General features: G+C 60.2%; 1 protein-coding gene across 1 annotated transcript in view; it reads left to right on the top strand.

The window, feature by feature from the left end:
• The window catches only part of HSPG2 (heparan sulfate proteoglycan 2), a 99711-nt gene extending 75609 nt beyond the window's left edge, over positions 1 to 24102 (top strand). Inside the window, 45 exon segments of the mRNA XM_049617868.1 lie at positions 49 to 200; positions 379 to 514; positions 611 to 762; positions 1655 to 1790; positions 1935 to 2086; positions 2518 to 2656; positions 2746 to 2897; positions 3487 to 3622; positions 3741 to 3892; positions 4147 to 4285; positions 4830 to 4981; positions 5209 to 5356; positions 6650 to 6801; positions 7214 to 7355; positions 7693 to 7844; positions 8224 to 8365; positions 8482 to 8622; positions 8983 to 9117; positions 9369 to 9550; positions 10141 to 10336; positions 10591 to 10770; positions 11073 to 11333; positions 11495 to 11699; positions 12225 to 12322; positions 13174 to 13440; positions 13962 to 14071; positions 14272 to 14419; positions 14502 to 14618; positions 15279 to 15390; positions 16057 to 16201; positions 16290 to 16389; positions 16530 to 16639; positions 16767 to 16875; positions 17478 to 17576; positions 17931 to 18152; positions 18416 to 18660; positions 19009 to 19180; positions 19272 to 19394; positions 19500 to 19556; positions 21550 to 21625; positions 21712 to 21790; positions 21937 to 22007; positions 22183 to 22266; positions 22618 to 22721; positions 22865 to 24102. Of these exon segments, the coding sequence (XP_049473825.1) occupies positions 49 to 200; positions 379 to 514; positions 611 to 762; positions 1655 to 1790; positions 1935 to 2086; positions 2518 to 2656; positions 2746 to 2897; positions 3487 to 3622; positions 3741 to 3892; positions 4147 to 4285; positions 4830 to 4981; positions 5209 to 5356; positions 6650 to 6801; positions 7214 to 7355; positions 7693 to 7844; positions 8224 to 8365; positions 8482 to 8622; positions 8983 to 9117; positions 9369 to 9550; positions 10141 to 10336; positions 10591 to 10770; positions 11073 to 11333; positions 11495 to 11699; positions 12225 to 12322; positions 13174 to 13440; positions 13962 to 14071; positions 14272 to 14419; positions 14502 to 14618; positions 15279 to 15390; positions 16057 to 16201; positions 16290 to 16389; positions 16530 to 16639; positions 16767 to 16875; positions 17478 to 17576; positions 17931 to 18152; positions 18416 to 18660; positions 19009 to 19180; positions 19272 to 19394; positions 19500 to 19556; positions 21550 to 21625; positions 21712 to 21790; positions 21937 to 22007; positions 22183 to 22266; positions 22618 to 22721; positions 22865 to 23037 (6455 nt within the window). The 3' untranslated portion in view covers positions 23038 to 24102.
• The last annotated feature ends 229 nt before the right edge of the window (positions 24103 to 24331 follow it).

The following is a 24331-nucleotide window of genomic DNA, read 5'->3' on the forward strand; positions in this document are numbered from 1 at the left end:
GCCCTCTCTGCTGGGGATCATCTGCTACCTTTGCTTCGTTCCCCACAGCCCCAGGACCTGTCCCCCCTGTCAGGATCGAGTCCACATCCCCCACAGTGGCCGAGGGGCAGACCCTAGATCTGAGCTGTGTGGTGGCAGGGCAGGCCCATGCCCAGGTCACGTGGTACAAGCGTGGGGGCAGCCTCCCCGCCCGGCACCAGGTACACAGGGGCAGAAAGGTGGGAGGGGCTGGCCAGGCCGAGCTCTGGGCAGTAGGTTGAGGGGGTCTTGGCCCCTGAGCTGGGCGGCTGGCAGTTCCCAGCTCAGAGGAGCAGAGCAGGTGGGCGTCTGCTAGGCTGTGGGAAGCCTCGCTCTCACACCCCTGCCCTGGCTGCCCAGGTCCGCGGCTCCCGCCTGTACATCTTCCAGGCCTCGCCAGCCGACGCAGGCGAGTACGTTTGCCGGGCCAGCAATGGTATGGAGGCCTCTATCACAGTCACCGTAACCAGGACCCAGGGGGCCAACTTTGCCTACCGTGAGTGACACCACCAGGTTGGGCCGGGATGGAAGACGGGGCTGGGCCGGGGCAGCCCTAGCGAACTGAGTGACTGGTGACCCTCCTGTCCCCCAGCTCCGGGCAGCACCCAGCCCATCCGCATCGAGTCCTCCTCCTCCCACGTGGCTGAAGGACAGACCCTGGATCTGAACTGCATAGTGCCTGGGCAGGCCCACGCCCAGGTCACGTGGCATAAGCGTGGGGGCAGCCTCCCTGCCCGGCACCAGGTACAGGCCTGGAAGATGGACAGGCCAAGAAGGAGACAGGAGGGAGGCCCTGGGTGGTGGAGGTCAAGGATGGGGAGGGCTGAAGTCTCCTTGGAGACAGGGGAAGCCTTGGACCCCATTGCACAGGTGGATAGATAGTACAATGATCAGGGCCCAAACTCTAGGACTGGCCAGCCTAGGTGTGAATGCTGCTTCCCCCACTTACTAGCCTATGACCTTGGGCAAGTTACTTAAACTCTCTGTGCCATAGCTTCAACATCTGTAAAATGGTATCTATCCTACAGAACTGTCTTAAGGATGAAGTGAATTAGCGAATGTGCAAAGTGCTCAGAGCTCTGGCACACAGAAATTGCCGAGCTGTTGTTACCATAGTATCCTTCGCGATGATTAATATTACTGTATTTTATAGACTTTAGGATGCTATCGATTACAAGATGGAATATTAGTTTTTGTACGTCTAAGGACAAAAAGCTGCCCTTTATCATTGTAAAGTTATTGACTGTAGAATGTGTCTTGATTTCAGAAACATTAAAAAGTGTGTTAGGGCACCTGGGTGGCTCAGTCAGTTAAGCATCTGACTTGATATCAGCTCAGGTCTTGATCTCAGGGTTGTGAGTTCAAGCCCCACATTGGACCCCATGCCGGGTGTGATGCCTACTTTAAAAAAAAAAAAAAAAAAAGATGTGTCTTAGACTTGATGGAAGGTGGTATCAGGGTTTGCTCAGTTCACCCTGGCTTCTCCTGACCACCCTCTACCCTTGGAACGAGGCCTCCCCTAAGCAGGACAAAGCTGATGGCCAGGACTCAGAGGTCAGAGAGTGAGGCAGGGGGGCAGGTTATAGGTGCAAGGGTCCCATGAGAGCCCCTCTGAGCTCACCTCCATTCCGACCAGACCCACGGCTCACTGCTGAGACTACACCAGGTGTCCCCAGTTGACTCGGGCGAGTATGTGTGCCGCGTGGTGGGTGGCTCGGTGCCCCTGGAGGCCTCTGTCCTGGTGACCATTGAGCCTGCAGGCTCTGTACCTGGTAAGCAGCACTGGGGGTAGGGCAGGGCTAGGGGCCCAGCCGTGGGAGACACTGGCAGGATCCCATGAGACCCCCCCACCTTCACTCACATCCACCTCACCTCCCCTCTTAGCCAGGGATTGAACCTCTGCCTTCTGTCCCCAGCGCTGGGGGTCACTCCCCCAGTCCGGATCGAGTCATCCTCCTCCCATGTGGCTGAAGGGCAGACCTTGGATCTGAACTGCCTGGTTGCTGGGCAGGCCCATGCCCAGATCACGTGGCACAAGCGAGGGGGCAGCCTCCCCGCTCGGCACCAGGTAGGAGGAAGGGAGCTAAGGGGGAGCCTGAAAGCCCCTCATGACTACAGAAGAAAGTATACAGGCTTTGACTTTAGGCATATCTGAGTTTAGACACTGTTCTGCCACTTTGCCTGCTGTGTGACTTTAGGCCAGTCATCTGACTTCCTTGATCTTTAGTTTCCTCCTCTGTCAAACGGGCTCACACTGCCTACCTCACCTGCCCCATAGCACATTGACAAATGTTGGCTGCTCTCTTCTTCTCATTGGACCCAGTCCCGACGTTGGGGCAGGGGATTTGAAGGGTCATAAATGGTGGTTTTTCCAGAAAGAGCTTCTCTCAAGTCCAGTTGGCTGGACTGGCCTGGGAGGGGCGCCAGGGAAGGGAACAGGAGCCTGGCTGTGAGCCCCACAGCCTGACCCTGAGCCTGCCTTCCTCCTGGCCCTTCCAGGTGCATGGCTCGAGGCTGCGGCTGCCCCAGGTGACCCCAGCCGACTCTGGGGAGTACATATGCCGTGTGGTCAGCAGCTCGGGCACCCAAGAAGCCTCAGTCCTTGTCACTATCCAGCAGCGCCTTGGCCCCTCCCACCGTGAGTGTCTCAAGGGTCCTAACAAACAGTGGGGGAGCCACTCCAAACTCAGCGGCTCCCACACCCTGCCTCCTGTCTCACCCTCCCAGCCCAGGGCGTGGTATACCCCGTCCGCATCGAGTCCTCCTCAGCCTCCCTGGCCAATGGACATGTCCTGGACCTCAACTGCCTGGTGGCCAGCCAAGCCCCGCACACCATCACCTGGTATAAGCGTGGAGGTAGCCTACCCAGCCGGCACCAGGTATGGAGGCATTGGGTGGTGGTGGGCACACTGGCGCTGATAGGATTCAGGAGGGGTTCTCGACACCTTTCCTGCGCTCATTCAGTCATTCAGCAAACATGGAGTGTTCTTACTAGATGGGCCCTGGACCGATGCTGACAAAATACGTAGATCTCACTGACCTCAGTTGGATCCCATATTTCAATAGGACATTCTATGATTTACTCACTCACTGGATGCCCCTGAGAATAGCTCCGGGCCAAGTCTGCACCTGGCACCAAGGATTCCAAGTGGAGTGAGGCAGACGCCTGCCCTCAGGGGGGCTCACAGGCTAGTGAATGGGGTGGACATGCCCTGTGACAACAGTGTCATAGAAGCCACAGCAGGGCACTGGGGACTCACCAGGAATGGCCTCAGCAGTCTTTTGGCACAGGTGACAGGTGAGAACAGTCCGAGGCTAGAGACACTGTCCACCCCGGCCTAGAGCCTCAGGAGGGCTGCTGAGGGAGTTCTGAAGGACGTCCAGGGGGAGGCCAGCCCAGACGAGGCAGGGAGGCTCCTGGAGCCCAGGGCAGCGGCCCCGGAGACACTGACACGTGTTCCCCCTCAGATCGTGGGCTCCCGACTGCGGATCCCGCAGGTGACACCTGCGGACTCTGGCGAGTACGTGTGTCACGTCAGTAACGGTGCCGGGTCCCAGGAGACCTCACTCATTGTTACCATCGAGGGCAGCGGCTCCTCCCATGGTGAGAGGGCCCAGGGCAGGGGATCCAGGCAAGGGGGCGCAGGGGGAGGCAGAGCGGTCCCTGGAGCCATCGCTGTTGTCTGACTCTGGCTGTGTGGTCTGTCCTTCTCTGTCTCCAGTGCCCAGTGTCTCCCCACCAATCAAGATTGAGTCCTCGTCCCCCACCGTGGTCGAAGGACAGACCTTGGATCTGAACTGCGTAGTCGCTGGGCAGCCCCAGGCCACCATCACGTGGTACAAGCGTGGGGGCAGCCTTCCTGCCCAACACCAGGTATGGAGTGGAGCTGTGACAGTGAGGCCAGAACCCCTACCTGCTGGGGCAGACACTGCAGGGACAGCCCCAGTGGGCAAAGGACCGGAAGGGAAGCACTAGGTGGCAGTCCCGGGGCGGCCCTCCCTCTTGCCCTTGGTTGACGGAGGGTAGCCTCAGCCAGTCTGACGAGGGAGGCCTGGAAGGAGGCCTGAGCTAGCTGGTGACTTCTTGGCCCCTCGACTCCTCTCCTCCTCCTTCCCCGTCCCTGCCAGGCCCATGGCTCCCGCCTACGGCTGCACCGCATGTCTGTGGCTGACTCCGGCGAGTACGTGTGCCGGGCCAACAACAACATCGATGCCCAGGAGGCCTCCATCGTGGTCTCAGTGTCCCCCGGCACTGGCAGCCCCTCTGGTGAGTCTAAGGACTGGAGACTCGAAAAACAGTGCTCCCTGGGGAGTCAGTGGTCAGAGCTCTCGGCTGAGGGTGGCAGTCCAGGGCAAAGGCTCTGCAGAAAAGCGCCTGGGTTCAAATCCTGCCTGCACCACTAAGAGACTTGAGTGAAGTCCTCTCGTCTCTCAGCTTCGTGTCCTCATCAGTGAAACGGGGATGCCCGTCATTCCAGCCTCACGCTGCTGTCCAATATGGTGGCCGCTACAGTTAAAGTTCACCATTCAGGTCACCGTGTTTCGAGTGCTCAGTGGCCACACGTAACATGGCTAGTAGCACAGTACTGGACGGTACAGAAGATAGAGTGTTTCCATTCTCACAGAGAGTTCATGAATTTTGCAAAGAGTTAAATGAGTTCTCACACACGAAGTGCCTGGAACAGCGCCTGGCATGCTCCCGGTGCTTAATAGGTGTTAACTGTTATTACTACCTTGAGCAACAGGGATTTTTATGGCTGCGGCTCCTACCAACCCAGTTGTTCCCAAATCTGCTGTTTCTGTGCCCGCAGTCCCTGGCGGTACGATGCCCGTCCGAATCGAGTCGTCTTCCTCCCACGTGGCCGAAGGGCAGACCGTGGATCTGAACTGCGTGGTCCCTGGCCAGGCCCACGCCCAGGTCACGTGGCACAAGCGCGGGGGCAGCCTCCCCACTCACCACCAGGTATGGGAGTTGGGGGCAGGAAATGGTGGGAGGGTTGTTGGATGGGGGGGACCCTGGTCAGAGTCTCTGCCCCCCCCCCCCAGATCTACTGAGGAAGGAGGTCCGGAGCCTCTGTGGGGCACAGTGCCTGCCTAGGTCAGAGGTCAGACCTTGCCTCCAGCCTTCCAGGACTCCCGACTGCCATCTCACTCTGCTGCTCTGTTTCCCCACCCTGTACCCCGGCTCAGGCCCATGGCTCACGGCTGAGGCTGTACCAGGTGTCCCCGGCTGACTCGGGCGAGTACGTGTGCCAGGTGGTGAGCAGCTCGGGCCCCCTGGAGGCCTCAGTCCTGGTCAACATCGAGGCCTCTGGCTCCAGTGCTGTTCCTGTCCCTGGTAAGGGTCCCTGTGGTGGGGGCTGGGAGGCTGGAGGAGAGAGGAAGGGAGAGGAACCAGCAAACAGAGGTTGGGAGCTAGGTCAAGTGGGATTTATCTCTAGTGCCTGAGGACCAGACTTGGGAATCTGGCATATGTGGGCTTGAGTCCCAGCTCCTCGGTCCATGCTCTGAGATGTTGTGCAAGGGACTCTCACCGTGCTTCCCTTTCCTTATCCGTAACATGGGGATGGCAGAACTCTTGCGACAATCACATGAATTCCCTAAAGGCTGGAACTACACCTCTGGGGGTACGTGGGGGAGACTGGCGTGGTACCCCGACAAAAATCTTTTATATTAGAGAAAACAGCAACACATGAAACCTGGCACGATTTCAGGGAAATCATTGCCTACAACAGGGCTAAGTGAATCAATTGACAAGAAAATGTAAAGTAATTAACAGCACAAGTTATATGTGGCTATAGCAGATGTGATGGCAGAACATGAATTGCTAAGTAAAGAACATGATCTGGCACTTAACTAGGTGCCGGGCCCTGTTCTGTTTACACATTAACTCATTTCATCCTCATAGAAACAGTTTGAGGTAGGCATGATTGTTCTGTTCATTTTTATAGATGGGGAAACTGAAACACAGAGAGATGAAGTCGCTTTCCAAAGGTCACACAGCTAATAAGTGGCAGGGCTGGGTTGTCTGTGTGCGTTTTTAAGTTTATTTATTTTAAGAGAGAGAGAACATGCACCTGCGCATGAGCAGGGGAGGGGCAGAGAGAAAGAGACAGAGAGGGAGAATCCCAAACAGGCTCCATGCTGTCAGCACAGAGCCTGACACAGGGCTTGATCTCACGAACCGTGCGATATCAAGAATTGGTTGCTTAACTGACTGAGCCACCCAGGTGCCCCCAGAGCTGGGTTTTGAACCCAGGCAGTCTGGCCTCAGAGCCTGGGTTCTTAGCCACACATTGTTCAAGTTTGAGAAAAATGAGTGATCTGTGTGGAGGTGCCTGGCCCTGAGCTCTGGCCACCCGTGGTGCTAGGAGCACAAGAGGAGAGAGTGGGGCCATTGTCTGGGGCGGGGCCAAGAGAGTGATGAGCCCTTTCCCCCAGGCCAGCCTGGCTGCCCCAGGCCTCCGGGGAATGGGCAGTGGGAGGGGAAGGGAGCAGGGGGGGATGGATGGAGGCCACCTCTCAATATGTGGTCTGGTCTCTGGTCTGAAAATCTGGGCACCCAGGGGTAGTAGGGGTTGAGGGCAAAGGGGTGGGAGTCCCAGCTCACTGACCTCTTCCTGTGCCTCAGCACCAGGCGGAGCCCCACCCATCCGCATTGAGACCTCCTCCTCCCATGTGGCCGAAGGGCAGACCCTGGATCTGAACTGCATAGTCCCTGGACAGGCCCACGCCCAGGTCACATGGCACAGACGCGGGGGCAGCCTTCCTGCCCGGCACCAGGTACAGGAGCTGGAGAAAGTGGGATGTGGGCACTCCTCACCCCACCCCACCCCACCCCTGCCCAACAGTCCTGCCTCAATCTAGCCAGGAGGGAAAATGGTTCCAACATCCTGGGCTTTGGGAAGACTGCAGCAGGAGACCGCTGGGAGTCAGGAGGTCAAGAACAGGCTGGGCACAGCAGAGCCACCGCCAGCCTCCGAGCACACTAGTGCAATTACAAAAGGGCACGTGTTACTCAGGACACTAGACCACCTCCTACCATGAAAAGTCGTGCTCTGCAGCGTCTAAGGTCTTGGGGTTGCCTTGCATAGGATGCAGCCTTCATAGCTATAGTACATGTTGGTCCTGGGGTGCGTGTACCGGGACCTGCCGGCTCCCCAGCTCACTCTTGCCTTGCCCTGACCTTGGCCAGGTCCACGGACCCCTGTTAAGGCTGAATCAGGTGTCCCCGGCTGACTCCGGAGAATACTACTGTCAAGTGACCAGCAGCTCAGGCACCCTGGAGGCTTCTGTTCTAGTCACGATTGAGGCCTCCAGCCCAAGCCCCATTCCTGGTGAGTGACAGCAGCAGTGGGTGATGCTGGGGCACAGGCGTGGGGAATCCCTTCCTCTCCCTGCTCCTCCCTGCTTTTCCAGCAGGGCTCTGGCTCTCGGTTCTGTGAATGTCCTCCGGCCCCTCCCCACAGCCACCGGGGACCAGCCTGGGTCCTCACCATGGCATCTTGTCCTCCCCCAAGGAATGGAGACCCTTCTTAGGTCAGTGGCACTGAGTCCTGTCGGTGACTCAAGCCACTGCACCTGCAGGATTAGTGGCATTCACTGCCACCACCTTTAGTCCCTGCCTTCATCCCCAGGAGCCTCACCCTTCTCACCCACCCATTGTGCCCACAGCCCCAGGACTGGCCCAGCCCATCTATATCGAGGCCTCCTCCTCCCACGTGGCCGAAGGACAGACCCTGGACCTGAACTGCGTGGTGCCGGGGCAGGCCCACGCCCAGGTCACATGGTACAAGCGTGGGGGCAGCCTCCCCGCCCGGCACCAGGTACAGGGGCCTGATGGGCAGGATTCCAGGGCAGGCAGCGTTCAACCTGCGTTTGCTTTCCGCACCCCAAACCTCATGCCAACCCTAGCCTCCTCTGGCACCCTGGGGGATAGAGTAGTTTTGGGAGCAGAGCATGGGAGCGAGGGGCCTGGGCGTTCTGGCCCTGCTGCTGACTTGCTTCCTGAGGCAGCTTTCTCCTCTATAAATTGGGTTGGTTGGACATGTAGGATCCAGTAAATGAAGTTCCCTCACCCCTCCCAGCTGGAGCCCCGGCTTCCTGAGACCCGAGGGAGAACTCGGGTGCTGGTACAGTGGGCCTGGGCACTTGCCCTGCCCCAAGTGCTATGGCCTGATGGCTGTGCCCTCCTCGCTCCGACAGACCCACGGCTCCCGGCTGCGGCTCCACCACGTGTCCCCTGCTGACTCCGGCGAGTACGTGTGCCGCGTGGTTGGCGGCTCAGGCCCTGAGCAGGAGGCTTCCTTCACAGTCACTGTCCCACCCAGTGCGGGGTCCTCCTACCGTGAGTGTGGCAGATGCCACGGGCAGGGGGAGGAGGGGAGACCGTGGAGCTGAGGCAGGGAGGTCAAGCCAACCCGGCCCTCCTGAGCCCAGCCCTCTGCCCGCCTCGTCCCCCAGGCCTTAGGAGCCCCGTCATCTCTATCGACCCGCCCAGCAGCACTGTGCAGCAGGGCCAAGATGCCAGCTTCAAGTGCCTCATCCATGACGGGGCAGCCCCCATCAGCCTCGAGTGGAAAACTCGGAACCAAGAACTGGAGGGTGAGCCCAGGGAGGGCTGCAGGGTGGGGTGTGTGTGTGTGTGTGTGTGTGTGTGTGTGTGCTGGAGTCAGGTGCAAAGGCGTGGTGATCACCATCGCGGGTGGGGCAAAGGCACCAAACTCACCGTGTGGCTCTGGGTGAGGCCCCTCCCCTCTGGGGCCTCACCGTCTCCATCTGGATGGTGAAGGGGCTGGACCCGGTAGTCGCCAAGGACTCTCCCATCTTCCACCTGGGACCCTGTGAGTCATATACACCCAGGCTGGAGGGGTCGGGGACGTGGGGCAGAGCTACGCGCACTGGCAGCACCAAGGCACGAAGACGACCTCACTGACCGTGCCCTGCCCAATGCCGACCCCACAGACAATGTCCACATCAGCCCCAACGGCTCCATCATCACCATCGTGGGCACCCGACCCAGCAACCACGGTGCTTACCGCTGCGTGGCCTCCAACGCCTACGGCGTGGCCCAAAGTGTCGTCAACCTCAGTGTGCACGGTGAGTGGTGTCTACCCCCTGGGCTCTGCCTTCCTGTTTCTAGCCCTGATTCTGAGCTCACAACCTCCTAAGTTTAAATTCTGCTTCTGCCAATGCCCCTCCCTCTCAGGCATTCTCCCTCTCGGAGCCTCCTGTTCTCCACGTTGGTGTAGAATAGTGCCCACCTGGCCGCTACTAAGACAGGGGCTGTGACAGTGCGTGTGGTGGGCAAAGCCCTGCATGAGTAACAGTGATGTCCTTCCTCTGGGCAGGGCCCCCTACTGTGTCTGTGCTCCCTGAGGGTCCCGTGCAGGTGAAGGTAGGAAAGTCCATCACCCTGGAATGTGTCAGTGCTGGGGAGCCCCGCTCTTCGGCTCACTGGACCCGGATTGGCGCCCCCACCAACCTAGAACAGCGGATGTATGGGGTCGTGGACAGCCATACGGTGTTGCAGGTGAGGCGAATCTTCCCCTGGCCAGGGCCATTTCATCTCTGGGTCTGAGGCCCAGTCAGGGCTCATCCTTGAACAGATGCTCGGAGGAAAGAGTAGTAAATGGGAAGTTGGGTGATGAATGGATGGAGAGAGAAAGGGGGGGGGGCATGAGATAAGTGGTTGGTGGGTAGATTGGAAGATGGTCAGGAAGAAAGAAAGGAAAAGAAGGGAAGGAAGAAAGAATGGCTGGAAGGATGGATGGGTGGGTGGGTAGGTGGGTAGATGGGTGGATGGGTGGGTAGATGGGTGGATGGTTAGGTAGATGGGTGGATGAATGGATGTAAAGTGGATGGGTGTATAGATGGGTCAGCGAGCGGGTGGATAGGTAGGTGGGTGGGTGGATAGGGGATGGATAGGTGGGTTCATGGACAAGTGATTGGATGGACTAATGGGATAGATGTTTGAGTGTGAGTCCTCAAGCAGCTAGTCGAACAGGAGAACTGAAAGTCAAGGGAAGGAGAGAGGGAAGAGGTAAAAGCAAGCCAGAGCTGGGGGCTGATGCCAAGGTGCCTATCAGTGCCCACATAACCAGCATCCTTGCTTTCTTCCAGATTTCATCAGCTAAACCATCGGATGCAGGCACCTACGTATGCCTGGCTCGGAATGCACTAGGCACAGCACAGAAACGGGTGGAGGTGATTGTGGACACAGGCACTGTGGCCCCAGGGGCCCCCCAGGTTCAAGTTGAAGAAGCCGAGCTGACTGTAGAGGCTGGACACACAGCCACCCTGCGCTGCTCAGCCACAGGTATGGACGGGGCTGGCACACAGTACAGAGGGCAGTGCTGCCCTGGGGCCTGAACCGTAGACACAAGACATCTGGAGATGTTATCGCACCCAAGGAGGGGACTTTGCTGCTGCTGGCATCACCCAGCGATGGCTGAAATGCCCACTCAGTGACTCCCGTGAAGGGACGGGATCACCCGGTCGCTTCCTCACCAGCCTCACCCCCAGCTCATCCCTAGGGCAGCCCGGTGACCCCTGTGGTCTTCCACTCCACAGGCAGCCCCACGCCCACCATCCACTGGTCCAAGCTGCGCTCCCCGCTGCCCTGGCAGCACCGGCTGGAAGGTGACACACTGATCATCCCCCGGGTGGCCCAGCAGGACTCAGGCCAGTACATCTGCAACGCCACCAGCCCTACCGGGCGTGCCGAGGCCACCATCGCCCTGCATGTGGAGAGTAAGGAGCTCATCCGCCCTCATTGGGCTGTCCTCTCTGCCCTGTATGGAGCCCTGAGCCAGGCTACACCCTGGACAGAGCCCCAGGAACGCCATCGAGAGGGCCCCGTGCAGCTCAGGCCCCCAGAACCTGCCCTAGCCGGAGACCCGCATCCCCTCCTGGGACCCTTGCTTCCTTCATCCCCAGTCCTCTGCTTCACCAAGCAGCTTCCCTGGCCCTTTGACAAGTCACCTGGGTCCAACACCCGCTCACATCCTGACCGCTGCTCTCCCCTGCCCCGACCTATCCGTCCCCCACCCCAGGCCCACCGTATGCCACCACAGTCCCGGAGCACGCTTCGGTGCGGGCAGGAGAGACGGTACAGATCCAGTGCCTGGCGCATGGGACACCCCCGCTCACCTTCCAGTGGAGCCGTGTGGGTGGCAGCCTCCCTAGGAGGGCGACTGCCAGGAACGAGATGCTGCGCTTTGAGCCCGTGGCCCCCGAGGACTCAGGCCGCTACCGTTGCCGGGTCACCAACAAGGTGGGCTCGGCTGAGGCCTTCGCCCAGGTGCTCGTTCAAGGTGAGCGGGGCAGCCCTGGACCAGGCTGGGCAGAAGGGGCTCCTGGGAAAAGAGCATCCCTTGAATGTTAGGATGGAGGTTTTGGGTCCTGGGAGGTGGAGGCGTTGGGAGTAACACACACACACACACACACACACACAACCCCGTGCATGTCCCCACAGGCCCCTCTGGCTCTGTCCCGGCCACCGCCATCCCAGCAGGATCCGCGCCCACCGTTCAGGTCACACCTCAGCTGGAGACCAAGAGTGTAGGGGCCAGCGTCGAGTTCCACTGTGCCGTGCCCAGTGACCAGGGCACCCAGCTCCGTTGGGTCAAGGAAGGGGGTCAGCTGCCTCCTGGCCACAGTGTGCAGGATGGGGTGCTCCGGTGAGTCGGGGGAGAGGCCATACTGAACTTGAGCACCAAGGTACACACGGGGGCTGTTAGGATACCTGTCCCGTGGGGCTCAGCATGAAACAGTATCCTCAGGCAAGTCACTTCCATTCTCTGAGCCTGAATGTCCTCAGTCACACAATGACTTACATGGGGCCAAATGACATTATCTAAAGCATGGGAAAGGTCTTCAGTAAACAGGAGCTCATATTTGCATCCTTATTATTAGGGGAAAGAGAACAGTCTCTGAGGCCAGATGTATACACATGACCCAGATCTCAGCTCTGCTACTCTGTGTGCTCTTGAGCTCTGACCGTAAGGTCTTGGCCTAAAATGGATGTGGTGACATCTACCTGCCTGCCTGTCTGCCTCACTTACCTGCCTACCTCACGTGGTTAGCGAGAGACCAGAAGCTTACGCCATGTGCTAATCTCCAGTGGCTTTGAACTCATATGCCATTGCAAAGCCTTCTTATCAATTGTTTGTATTCACCGATGTCTTATTATTTTCTCTTTACAGAATCCAGAACTTGGACCAGAGCTGCCAAGGGACATATGTTTGCCAGGCCTATGGACCATGGGGACAGGCCCAGGCCAGTGCCCAGCTGGTTGTCCAAGGTAGAATGGTAGCTTCCTCTCCTAAGAGTAGAGGATAGTAGGGCGCCTGCGTGGCTCAGTTGAGCATCTGACTTCAGCTCAGGTCACGATCTCACGGCTCGTGGATTCGAGCCCCATGTCAGGCTCTGTGCTGAGCACTCAGAGCCTGGAGCCTGCTTCGGATTCTGTGTCTCCCCTCCTCTGCTTATTCTCTCTCTCTCTCTCTCAAAACTAATAAACATTGGGGAGCCTGGGTGGCTCAGGTAAGTGTCCAACTTCAGCTCAGGTCATGGTCTTGCATTCATGAGTTTGAGCCCCACGTCGGGCTCTGTGCTCGGAGCCTGGAGCCTGCTTCGGATTCTGTGTCTCCCTCTCTCTCTCTGCCCCTCCCCGACTTGTGCTTTGTCTCTGTCTCTCAAAAATGAATAAACGTCTTAAAAAATTAAAATAATAATAATAATAATGATAAACATTAACACATTTTTTTAAAAGCCTACAACAGAAATGAGGGGCACAGGGACTATATTCCCCGGGAAGCCCCTGAAATGTCTATGAACAAAGAGAATTATTCGATTGTTTCTTGCTTGTGTCTAGCACACCATAAGGGGGCCTAACAAATACTGCAAGGGAGGGAAGAAGGGAGATGGATGGAGTGGTGGGCGCTCAGACCAGCCAATGAAAAATGACAGCAGACACGCAAATGAGTAACCCTGTAAACAAGGGCAAACGAGTGAGTGTGTGCGTGAGTGGATGCACGAGAAAGCAAATGAAGAAAGGGGTGGCTGCCAAGGGCCCCGGTGTTCACCTCCTCGGGCCAAGCCTGCAGCAGGCTGGCCTCACTCTCACTCTACCTTTGCTCCCTGCCTCCCCAGCCCTGCCCTCGGTGCTCATCAACATTCGGACCTCCGTGCAGACCGTGGTGGTCGGCCATGCCGTGGAGTTCGAGTGCCTGGCCCTGGGTGACCCCAAGCCTCAGGTGACGTGGAGCAAAGTCGGGGGGCGCCTGCGGCCTGGCATCGTGCAGAGCGGGGGCATCGTCAGGATCGCCCACGTGGAGCTGGCCGATGCGGGGCAGTACCGCTGCACGGCCACCAACGCCGCTGGCACCACCCAGTCCCACGTGCTGCTGCTCGTGCAAGGTGAAGGCCGGCAGGGACCTCCCCGGGGACAGGGGGCAGGAGGAGGGAAACGGATATGTAGTCCTCGCCCACTGGAGCACCTGCTCTGACAACAGAGACCCACAGCCCGATCCGATGGCAGTGACGACGTGAGCACAAAACAGACGTAAAAGAGAGTGGAAAAGGGCAGTGGGTGCAGGGCAGACACAAATCTGTGTTGTCTTCAGAGGCAGCTCCTTTTCACCCCAAACCCTATGACTTGCCCCCAGACTTACTGATGCAAGCTGCCCTGGTACCCCCGTCTCAAGTCCCCAGAGGGCTGCACCACTTTCTGCCGGGGTGTGTTGAAGACTGTCGGGCTGTGGAACCAAGTGGACCTGCCCCTGAGCCCTGACTGCCCAGTGAGCCTCACCTGTAAAATGGGGACGCAGCGCCTCCCTTCAGGGGCTAGAGTGAGGATGAAATGAGTCCGGACACAGGCTGGGCTCTCTAGTGGCGGCTGTCATCATGTTGATGGCCTGTGTCTCCTTGCCCACTCTTAGCCTTGCCCCAGATCTCCACGCCCCCAGAGGTCCGTGTGCCTGCTGGTTCTGCAGCCGCCTTCCCCTGCATGGTCTCTGGCTACCCCACTCCCAGGATCACCTGGAGCAAGGTAAATGCCGGGCAGGGGACGAGCGGGCATGCCCGAGGGGCAAGGTCAGGCCTTCACCATCTCAGTGCCCGCAGGCCCAGGCCCAGGCTTGGCACAGAGTACGAGCCCAGTGTCTGAGGGTGGGCCTGAGGCAAGATGGGAGACAGAGCCCGTGGAGGTGTGGGCCAAGGCCAGGGTCCCAAGTGTGGGTACATTTGCAGCTGGACGGTAACCTGCCACCTGACAGCCGCGTGGAGAACACCATGCTGCTGCTGCCCTCGGTCCGACCTCAGGACGCAGGCACTTACGTCTGCACTGCTACTAATCACCAGGGCAAGGTCAAAGCCTTTGCCCATCTGCAGGTGCCGGGTAAGACAACACCCTCTGGACCGGGCAGTGCCCTGCCCGCTGCCTGCTGGGCAGTGTCTCTAGCCACATTCTCTGCCCACAGAGCGGGTGGTGCCCTACTTCACACAGACCCCCCACTCCTTCCTGCCACTGCCCACCATCAAAGATGCCTACAGGAAGTTCGAGATCAAGATCACCTTCCGTCCTGACTCAGCCGATGGTGAGCAGGAGAGGGGCTGCTTTGGAGGGCCTGGGGCAGGGATCTCTTGGAGGAACCACCATTACTGTCTGAGCCCTGGTGACCCCCAGTCCTACCCACCTCCCTCAGATCCCTGTCCTGGGACCCCCAGGCCTGACCTCTGGGTCCTCTCTCGTGCTTCCTCCTGTCTCCATCCCCCGCTCCGCAGTACCTCCTACCTCTGCCATGGCCTTACCCCCACCCATCCTCCTGTCTTGGCTTCCTGTTCTGCCTCTCCTCCTCCTTCCCTCTTTTGTCTCCATTTCTCAGCCTTTCCTCCTCTCTCTCTCTCTCTCTCTCTCTCTCTCTTCTCCATCTCCTACGGGTCTCTGACTTTCACTGTCCAGGCCTCCTCCTCTACTCGGGTGAGTCTCTGCCTTCCTCTCCTCCTTCAGGTAGGCCCTCCAGTGTGAGTGAAGCAAGCTCTATTTCTTTGTAGGGGCTCTGAGCCAGTCTCTGTATAGGGCACATCCGGAGACAGTGGGAAGGCCCTGGCTGCACAGGGTGTCCGTACAGAGGGAGGGATGGGAGCTAGAGAGTGAAGGGTCACAGGCTGGGGTCACTCACCCCTGGGGCTGGGCAGACAGGGAGCCCATAGCTGGGGAGCTGGAGGGAGGGCCTTACATGGCTGTGCCCTCCCAGGGATGCTGCTGTATAATGGGCAGAAGCGGATCCCAGGGAGCCCCACCAACCTGGCCAACAGGCAGCCTGACTTCATCTCCTTCGGCCTCGTGGGTGGAAGGCCTGAGTTCCGGTGAGACCCTCACCCTTCCCATTTACAGGGGAAGGGGGCTGGGGGACTGCGGGCTTTGGTCAGGCACACACCACCCTGGCTTGAGTTGGACGAAGGAGGAGGGAGGAGATGTGCCTATTACCTTCGGTGACCACCTGATCTGCTCGAGTGGACACAGTGTGTCGACCAAGCGGAGGAGGAAGCAGCCTCAGACTTGCCCAAAACTGCGGCAGAAATGCTCAGTGATGCTGAGCATGTCTTTACCCGGTGGGACTCCTGCAGACCAGGCTCATTCATTCATCACTCGGTAGCTATTTGCTGAACGTGGTGCCAGGCACGGACACGGACAGACCACATTCTGGCCCTCGGGGGAAGATATATTCTAGCTGGGGAAGACCCAGCCATAAAGGGAGAGCAACAAGGTGTAAGGTTGAGGGCAGCTGGCGCCCCAGGGGCTGCTCCGGATAAGCTCTGGGGAGGCGGAGCAAGGAGAAGACCTGAGGAAGGGGCAGGGATGTGGCGAGCTAGGGGTGGGTGATAGGGCGAGAGGACAGGGCAGGGACAGGAACTAGATCAGAACTGCAGGAAACAGTGACATCACCTCTGCCCAGGCTGGGCCCACCGCCCAGCCCTTCTGACAAGCCGCTTAAGTGCTTTCCTCCTGCCCGGCCCCACTCGGCGGAGCAGGTTTGACGCAGGCTCAGGCATGGCCACCATCCGCCACCCCACTCCGCTGGCACTGGGCCAGTTCCACAACGTGACCCTGCTGCGCAGCCTTACCCAGGGCTCCCTGATTGTGGGCGGCCTGGCCCCGGTCAACGGGACCTCTCAGGTGAGGCCCCACCGGTCCCCCCGTTTCCGGCCCCCTCCCCACCTCTGCCCAGCCCCTGTCCACCATCCCTGACTTCTCCACTGCCCAGGGCAAGTTCCAGGGCCTGGACCTAAATGAGGAGCTCTACCTGGGTGGCTACCCCGACTACGGCGCCATCCCCAAGGCGGGGCTGAGCGGCGGCTTCGTAGGTGAGCCCCCTCCCCGCCTCCGTCCCTGGCCGAGCCTCAGCTGGCCGGAGGGCAGAGCCCACGGGAGCCCCGAAGAGCCCTACAGGGTACGGGCTGGGCCCGGCACTGCCGCCCTTCTCACTGTGCCTGCTGCCGCCCAGGCTGTGTCCGGGAGCTGCGCATCCAGGGCGAGGAGATCATCTTCCACGACCTCAACCTTACGGCGCACGGCATCTCCCACTGCCCCACCTGTCGGGACCGGCCCTGCCAGGTAACCCCACACTAGCGCACTCACCACCTAGCTGCCCCTGCCGCTGCCCGCGGCCGGGGCAGACCCCCGTGGGAAGCGGGGGAGAGGCAGGAGGTTCCTGGCCTGACTTCTGGGGGCAACTTCGCAGAACGGGGGCCAATGTCAGGATTCAGAGAGCAGCAGTTACGTGTGCATCTGCCCGTCTGGCTTCACCGGGAGCCGCTGTGAGCACTCCCAGGCCCTGCACTGCCACCCAGGTGTGTGACCCACCCTTCCAGTCGCTGCCACCCCTGGGTGCTGGCCTCCGCCCGTTGCCGCCCCTCCAGATCCACCCGCCCCACTGCTAGCTGTACTTAGTGACCCTCTGTCACTCGTCCAGGTACTCGCCCCTCCTCCTAGATACTGACTTCGTCTCTGCCACCCCAGTACCCACTCTGCGCCCATCTCTGCTCCCCGAGTTCTCACCCCCAACTACCCATCCTGCCCCCATCACGGCTCCTGGGCGCTCCCCCCAGCCCCTCACCACCACGGGCACCTACCGCCTTCCCATCTCCCACCAAGGCACACACCCCGTTACCTGCCCCCTCGGTACCACCGCCCCTGCACTGTCACCAGGTACAGTCCTTCAAGAACACCACACTCACTCATTCACTGCCCCCTCATGTGTCCCCTGTCCAGCCTTCTCAGCACCGCCCCCCCCTTTACCTCAGCTGTAATCCACTCCTCCTGCCCGGTCTCGGAGGCAGCCCTCTCAGGCTAGCCAAGGCCCCCTGGGTGCAATAGATGGGGCTTTGGCATCAGGACCCCACCCTCTCCCAGGCCAGTTCAATGCCTCCCTGCCGGTCCCTGTGTCCCCCAGAGGCCTGTGGGCCCGACGCCACCTGTGTGAACCGGCCTGACGGTCGAGGCTACACCTGTCGCTGCCATCTGGGACGATCAGGGATGAGATGCGAGGAAGGTGAGTGGAGCCACACCCGAGACCCCAGGGAATCCCAGAAGGATGGGGGGAAGCTGGGCAGGGACACTCTGAGGCCACCAAGGGCCCTGTGGTTGATAAAATTACTCCAGAGCCATAGGGCCTCAAAGGCACCTGGCCAACCAAGCCTCTGCCCAGTCTGAGTCACTTGCATGAGGGTCCCCAAAGCTCTCCCCCTCTTACCGGAGATTCTTCCAGGCTGGTCTGCAGGGCCCACGGTCTGGCACTCCTGTGCTGCAGCTGTGACCCAATTGGTCCTGAGCCCCTGGGTCTGGAGGGGGGCAGGCAAGGGCGCCAGTATCCCCACTGCCCCCGGCTGAGCTGTGGCTGCTGCAGGTGTGACGGTGACCACCCCCTCCATGTCGGGCACTGGCTCCTACCTGGCACTGCCCGCCCTCACCAACACGCACCATGAACTGCGCCTGGACATTGAGTTCAAGCCGCTGGCGCCTGACGGCATCCTGCTGTTCAGCGGGGGGAAGAGCGGGCCTGTGGAGGACTTCGTGTCCCTGGCGATGGTTGGCGGCCACCTGGAGTTCCGATATGAGCTAGGGTCAGGTGAGCACCGGACGTGAAACACTGATGGGCTCTAGATGCCAAGTGCTGTGTCCCCCTCAGCTCCCCAAGCCCCATGGGGGCTTGGAGGAGTAACTTCAGAAGTCAGACCAACCCAAGTCCCCTGTTCATTCACGTTCCTTCTCTCTGTGTGTGACTCGAGGCAAGTCCCCTAGATCTCTCGCGGATTCCACCCCAGGCCCTGTGAGGGGCGGGGGGAGGGGTGGTGCTCCCCGTATGCCATCCATGCCCGGCGTCCTCCCCAGGGCTGGCCGTGCTGCGGACCCCCGAGCCGCTGGCCCTGGGCCACTGGCACCGAGTATCCGCGGAACGTCTCAACAAGGACGGCAGCCTGCGTGTGAACAGCAGACGCCCCGTGCTGCGCTCCTCCCCCGGCAAGAGCCAGGGCCTCAACCTGCACACCCTCCTCTACCTCGGCGGCGTGGAGCCCTCCGTGCGTCTGCCCCCGGCCACCAACGTTAGCGCTCACTTCCGTGGCTGTGTGGGCGAGGTGAGGAGCGGCCTCCAGAGGACAAGAGGGGAGGGGAGGGGAGGGGAGGGGAGGGTGCAGACGGGGCCCCTCTGCCTGCAGCGAGCCCAGATGCTTCCCCTTGGGCCTCACTTCCCTCCTCTGTGGATCAGGGGCAATCATGCCTCCCGCGAAGGGCCTCACGGAGCAGTGACTGCACCGATGGCGGTCCCTGGCGCACAGGAGGCGTTCGGCTTAGGTTCCTCCCTCGCCTGCGCTAGAGTCCCACCTTACCACTCGTGCTCCCGCTTGGGTCCCCTGCTGTCCCCTGGGTCACTTTGCCTCTGCCTCCCGCATGCCCAGAGCCCCTCCCCGTCCCTGTGCCTGCAGGTGTCAGTGAACGGGAAGCGGCTAGACCTCACCTACAGCTTCCTGGGCAGCCGGGGCATCGGGCAGTGCTACACCAGCTCCCCGTGTGAGCGCCAGCCTTGCCAGAACCGTGCCACGTGCATGCCTACCGGCGAGTACGAGTTCCAGTGCCTGTGTCCCGATGGCTTCAAAGGTGTGGGAGCCCGGCAGGTCCCGGCAGGGGGCGGTACGAGGTGGTCGCGGCCACTCCCACCCGTGCCCGCTCACTGCGCCCTGGCCCACAGGAGACCTCTGTGAGCACGAGGAGAACCCCTGCCGGCTCCGTGAGCCCTGTCTGCACGGGGGCGTCTGCCAGGGCACCCGCTGCCTCTGTCCCCCCGGCTTCTCTGGCCCACGCTGCCAACAAGGTAACTGTCCTGGCCTCTCCCCACCTCCCTCTTGGGGCCCTCTGGGGCTGGACGTGGCACCCACAGTGTCTGTGCTCACCGACTGCACCCCGCCTTTCCTCGTAGGCTCTGGACAAGGCACAGCCGAGTCTGATTGGCATCTGGAAGGCAGCGGGGGCAACGGTATGTATTTCCTGTGGCCAGAGAGGCTTGGCTCTTCCCTGGCTTCCGGTCTCTCAGCCCCTCTTCCGGGTACCCCACACCCTCAATTCTGGCCTATAAGCAGGACAAGCATGTGGGAGGCTCACTGGGCACAGAGGGACAGAACAAAAAAGAGCACAGCAACACAGAGCCGGGTCCTGCCCTGTACTTACTGGCTAGGTGACCTGGGCCAGGTCCTTGAGCCACTCTGACCCGTTTTCTCCTCTACGTTCATGCATTCTGTCAACAAATTATCGTGTGCCCATCCTTGCTCTGGAAGCAGGAGATATAAGATGAACAAGGCAAGACCTTCATTCTCAAGGATTCCACAATCTAGTTTTTTTTAATTTTTTTTTTAATGTTTATTTATTTTTGAGACGGAGAGAGACAGAGCGTGAATGGGGGAGGGTCAGAGAGAGAGGGAGACACAGAATCTGAAGCAGGCTCCAGGCTCTGAGCCGTCAGCACAGAGCCTGACGCGGGGCTCGAACTCACAGACCGTGAGATCATGACCTGAGCCGAAGTTGGACACTCAACCGACTGAGCCACCCAGGCACCCCTCCACAATCTATTTAAAAGCAATCATAATTTAAAAAAAAAAATCAGTGTTTATTGGCCGTTCACAGACCCTGGGCTAACCGCTTAGTCCACACCCATCTTCTTATCTGTCACTAACACAATAGGAGAGGTAGCAGTAGAGTGGCTAAGAGCATGCTCAGAATCCAGCCTGCCTGGATTCAAATCTTAGCCCTGCCACCTCCTAGCTGTGTAACTTCGGGTGAGTCACTCAACCTTTCTGTGCCTCGGTTTCTTTATGTGTAAAATAAAGAGAAGTAACATCCTCCCACAAGGGTTGGATAAAACTTTGTGTCAGGTAAAATTATCTAGTGTATGTAAAATGCCGAGAACAATGTCTGGTCCGCTGTGGGGACAGAATGTTAGCATTGTTAGCATTTTGTCGAAGTCCTAGGATTGTTACAGAGATCCATTGAAATGAAATGGTGCTTGCAGCTGCCCGTGAAGCTCCTGGCACGGCAACTGGGACACAGTAGGTGCTCGGTAAATGTTAGCTGTTATCATCGTTCGGCAGAGGGTGGCAAAGTGTCCCCCACCCTCATAGGCCCTCAGGGACCAGCGCCGGCCTGTGGGGATGCATCTGAGAGGGTGGGGCTAGGGATGCTGGAGCCACACACAGTATGGACGTTGGGGCCAAAAGGGTCCAAAGCAGGCTTCCCACTTCCTGGGCACGTCACTTGCCAGCCTGAGCCTGTCTTCCCGCCTGCAAGAAGGAGGGAACACAAAGATCCTGAACCTTTTATGTGCCACTGACCTAGGTGACCAGCTGTCCCGGCTTGCTCAGGACTAAGGGGTCCCTCGGGATGTGGACTTTCAGAGCTAAAAGCAGGACAGGACTCCGCAAATAGGGAACGACTGGTCACCCTATCTGGACCCTACTGACTACATAAAACAAAACGCATAGGATTTCAGAACAAACCAATTGTACTGAAATAAGGTTATCAAAATACTTAGAACTTTCAGATTTGTAACACAGGTGCTTCTTTAGTAACACATTAAATAACACGACCTGGTGGTGGTCCCGACAGCTACCGCAGTTGCAACAAGCACAGACAACGTTCTGAAATATTTGCAACTACTGAAATGCAGTAAGGGTGTCTGCTAGTGACACATCACAGGTCCCACTGCGGCTCCTTTGGTTGGCTGCCTACATGGATACGGGAAGGAATTGCTACATTTCAGTGAGAAGTGAGCGAAGGTAGAGCTACAGGGCTTCCCCATCCAAGTTCACAGGCCCCTGACTTCTGTTCACAGCCCCCTGGGGTCTCCAGAGACTGCAGGTTCAGGGCCCCCATAGTAGCGCACACACGGGTGGAGGTGGGGGTCCTGGAGCCCGTGTGGTCGGTGGCCGCTCCACGCAGGCCGGCAGGTGTCTCACCAGCCCCACGTTGTCCCGCAGATGCCCCTGGGCAGTACGGAGCCTATTTCCACGATGACGGCTTCCTAGCTCTCCCCGGCCGCGTTTTCTCCAGGAGGTGAGATGGGTGTTAGGGGAGCCTGTGGGTCCAGGGAGGGGAACAGGAATCTGGGACTTCCCCCTCACCCGCGTCTCCACTCCCAGCCTGCCCGAGGTGCCAGAGACCATCGAGCTGGAGGTTCGGACCGGCACGGCCAATGGTCTCCTGCTCTGGCAGGGCGTGGTGAGTGTGGGCATCTGGCCCGGGGTCACAGGGTTCTCAGCCTCCTGGCGGGCAGGGCCGTGAGAGGAGGAGGGTGAAGGCCACCGCCGTCAGGGGCCTTGCCTCTCCGGGCTGGGAATCCCAGTGACCCTGTGCTTCCCGGGCAGGATGTGGGAGAGGCCGGCCGCGGCAAGGACTTCATCAGTCTCGGGCTTCAGGACGGGCACCTTGTCTTCAGGTGGGTGCGGGCACCTGGCCCTTCCTCCCCCTCCCTGGCCTCCCTCACCCCCTCAGTGACCCTCTGCTCGGTGCTACGGCTCCTCCCACGAGAAGCTGCGGCCCACGGCACCCCAGCCACACACACCACCACCGCCTGCCCCAGCTCACTCTGTCTTGGGCCTGTGTGACCACAGCTACCAGCTGGGCAGCGGGGAGGCCCGCCTCGTCTCTGAGGACCCCATCAATGATGGCGAGTGGCATCGGGTGACGGCACTGCGGTAAGGGAGTCCACCTGGGCACAAGGGTGAGGGGCGCGGAGTTCTAGACTGGGACGGGACACCGCCCACCGTGTTCAGGGAGGCAAGCTTTGAGCTCTGGGAGACAGAACTTGAAGCCAGGGTCGGGGGAGGGCCCGTGAGCCGGAACAAACTTCCAGGGCAGGACGGAACTCCCCGGGGGGTGGCAGGCAAGCACCCTAAGGGATGAATGAAAGCCGGGTGGGGTGCTGGGAAGCTGTGTTTGTGGGGCCAGATCTCATCCAGTGCGGAAAGGAAAGAGCTCCGAGCAGGGGGCAGGCAGGGAGGGGACTTGGAACTGGTGGTGAGGAGCCTGCCCCCCGTTCACCACAGAGAGGGCCGGAGAGGCTCCATCCAGGTGGACGGCGAGGAGCTGGTCAGTGGCCAGTCCCCAGGCCCTAACGTGGCCGTCAACACCAAGGGCAGCATCTACATCGGTAAGTCCGGGCTGGGCGAGGCCTAGGGCACCCTCCTCAGGGCCAGGGAGGGAATGGGGCTCCTGCAGACCTAGAGCCTGCAGCCTTCCCCCGCCCGCCGGGCTCCCGGAGCTGACAAGCCCCGTCGCCTCTCATCCCCGAAGGTGGAGCTCCTGACGTGAGCACGCTGACCGGGGGCAGGTTCTCCACGGGCATCACCGGCTGTATCAAGAACCTGGTGCTGCACTCTGCCCGGCCCGGCGCCCCGCCCCCACAGCCGCTGGACCTGGAGCACCGCGCCCAGGCGGGGGCCAGCACGCGCCCCTGCCCCTCGTAGGCAGCCGCCCGCCCCACACGGACTCCCGGGCAGCATCCCAGCCCCACGACGTCGAGTATATTGTTATTAATATTATTATTATGAATATTTTGTAAGGAACCGAGGCAATGCCACGCTTTGCTGCTACTGCCCTGGGCCGGCCTGGAGGGTGGGCACGCCACCCCCCACGCACAAACACACCTGGGCAGAGCCGCAGGCTGGCAGGTAGGGCAGGTTGGATGGGAGCTGGTGCCTCAGAGGACCACCAGGACTTGGGGTCAGACACCGTCGTGGCCGATTGGGCTCAGAACTGTCACCACCAACAGAGCCCCGCCCCCAAGTAGAGCCAGGCCGTCCAGTTCTGCAGCCCTCGGGCAGCCCCCCAGTCCTACAAGAGCCAACCGCGGCCTCCAGCTGGTGCCTCACCAGCTGCCTGGGGCGGGGGGCATCGCAATTGCCTTTGCCACCCGCCTCCGGGCGGGGAAAGCTCTTTAGTGCCAACTGTGGAACAAAAGGCAGCTCACTCCTGGGCAGGCAACCCCACCCCCTGCCGGCCCGTGTCTCAGCCCCCTCCACCTCCTCCCGGCCAGCCGGGCCACCTGCCCCGGCAGCCTCCCCCTCCCACCGAGTCCTCCTGGATCACCCCCCCCCCCCGCCCCCAACACCCGACACCTGCCCAGGGCCCCCGCCCTCAGGGGCTGCAAGGGAAAGTCCACCCCACCTCTCACCAGGAGCTGCTAAGGGCAGAACCCAGCACTGAGAGGGTCTCCCCGCCCACAGCAGGCCACATCCCCCCACTGATCTGGAAGTGAAGGCCCAGGGGACATGGGGGGAGGAGGGCATCGGTGGTTGAAAAGACTTAGTGCCTTGCGTGGGGGATGCCGGGACTCATGGCTGAGAGGGACAGGAAGGGGACACGACAGCCCTGCCCCGTCTGTGGAGGCCTGAGGGCCCAAATGGGAGCACGTGCCCTCCCCTCCAGCAGTCCACAGATGTGGGGTCAGGACACCTGGCCTCTGTGTCCTAGAAGGGACCCTCCTGTGGTCTGTGTCTTGATCTTTCTTAATAAACGGTGCTATCCCCGCCAGAGCGGTCTGCTGCGCCTCTGACTAGGGCTTGACTCGGTGGCACCCGAGGGTGGGCCGGGGTGGGGCAAAGCCGGGCAGGTGAGGTCTGGGAGTGGAGTGAAGCGGCTTCAGGGGAGTGAGGCCCCCCTGCTCCTTGCCCTTCACGGATCCAGCAGAGGGCCCGCCGGTAGCTCCTCACAACAACCATGTGAGGCAGGAATCCTCCCATTTTCCAGAGGAGCAGCCTG

This window comes from Panthera uncia, assembly GCF_023721935.1.
Source record: "Panthera uncia isolate 11264 chromosome C1 unlocalized genomic scaffold, Puncia_PCG_1.0 HiC_scaffold_4, whole genome shotgun sequence".
NCBI lineage: Eukaryota > Metazoa > Chordata > Mammalia > Carnivora > Felidae > Panthera > Panthera uncia.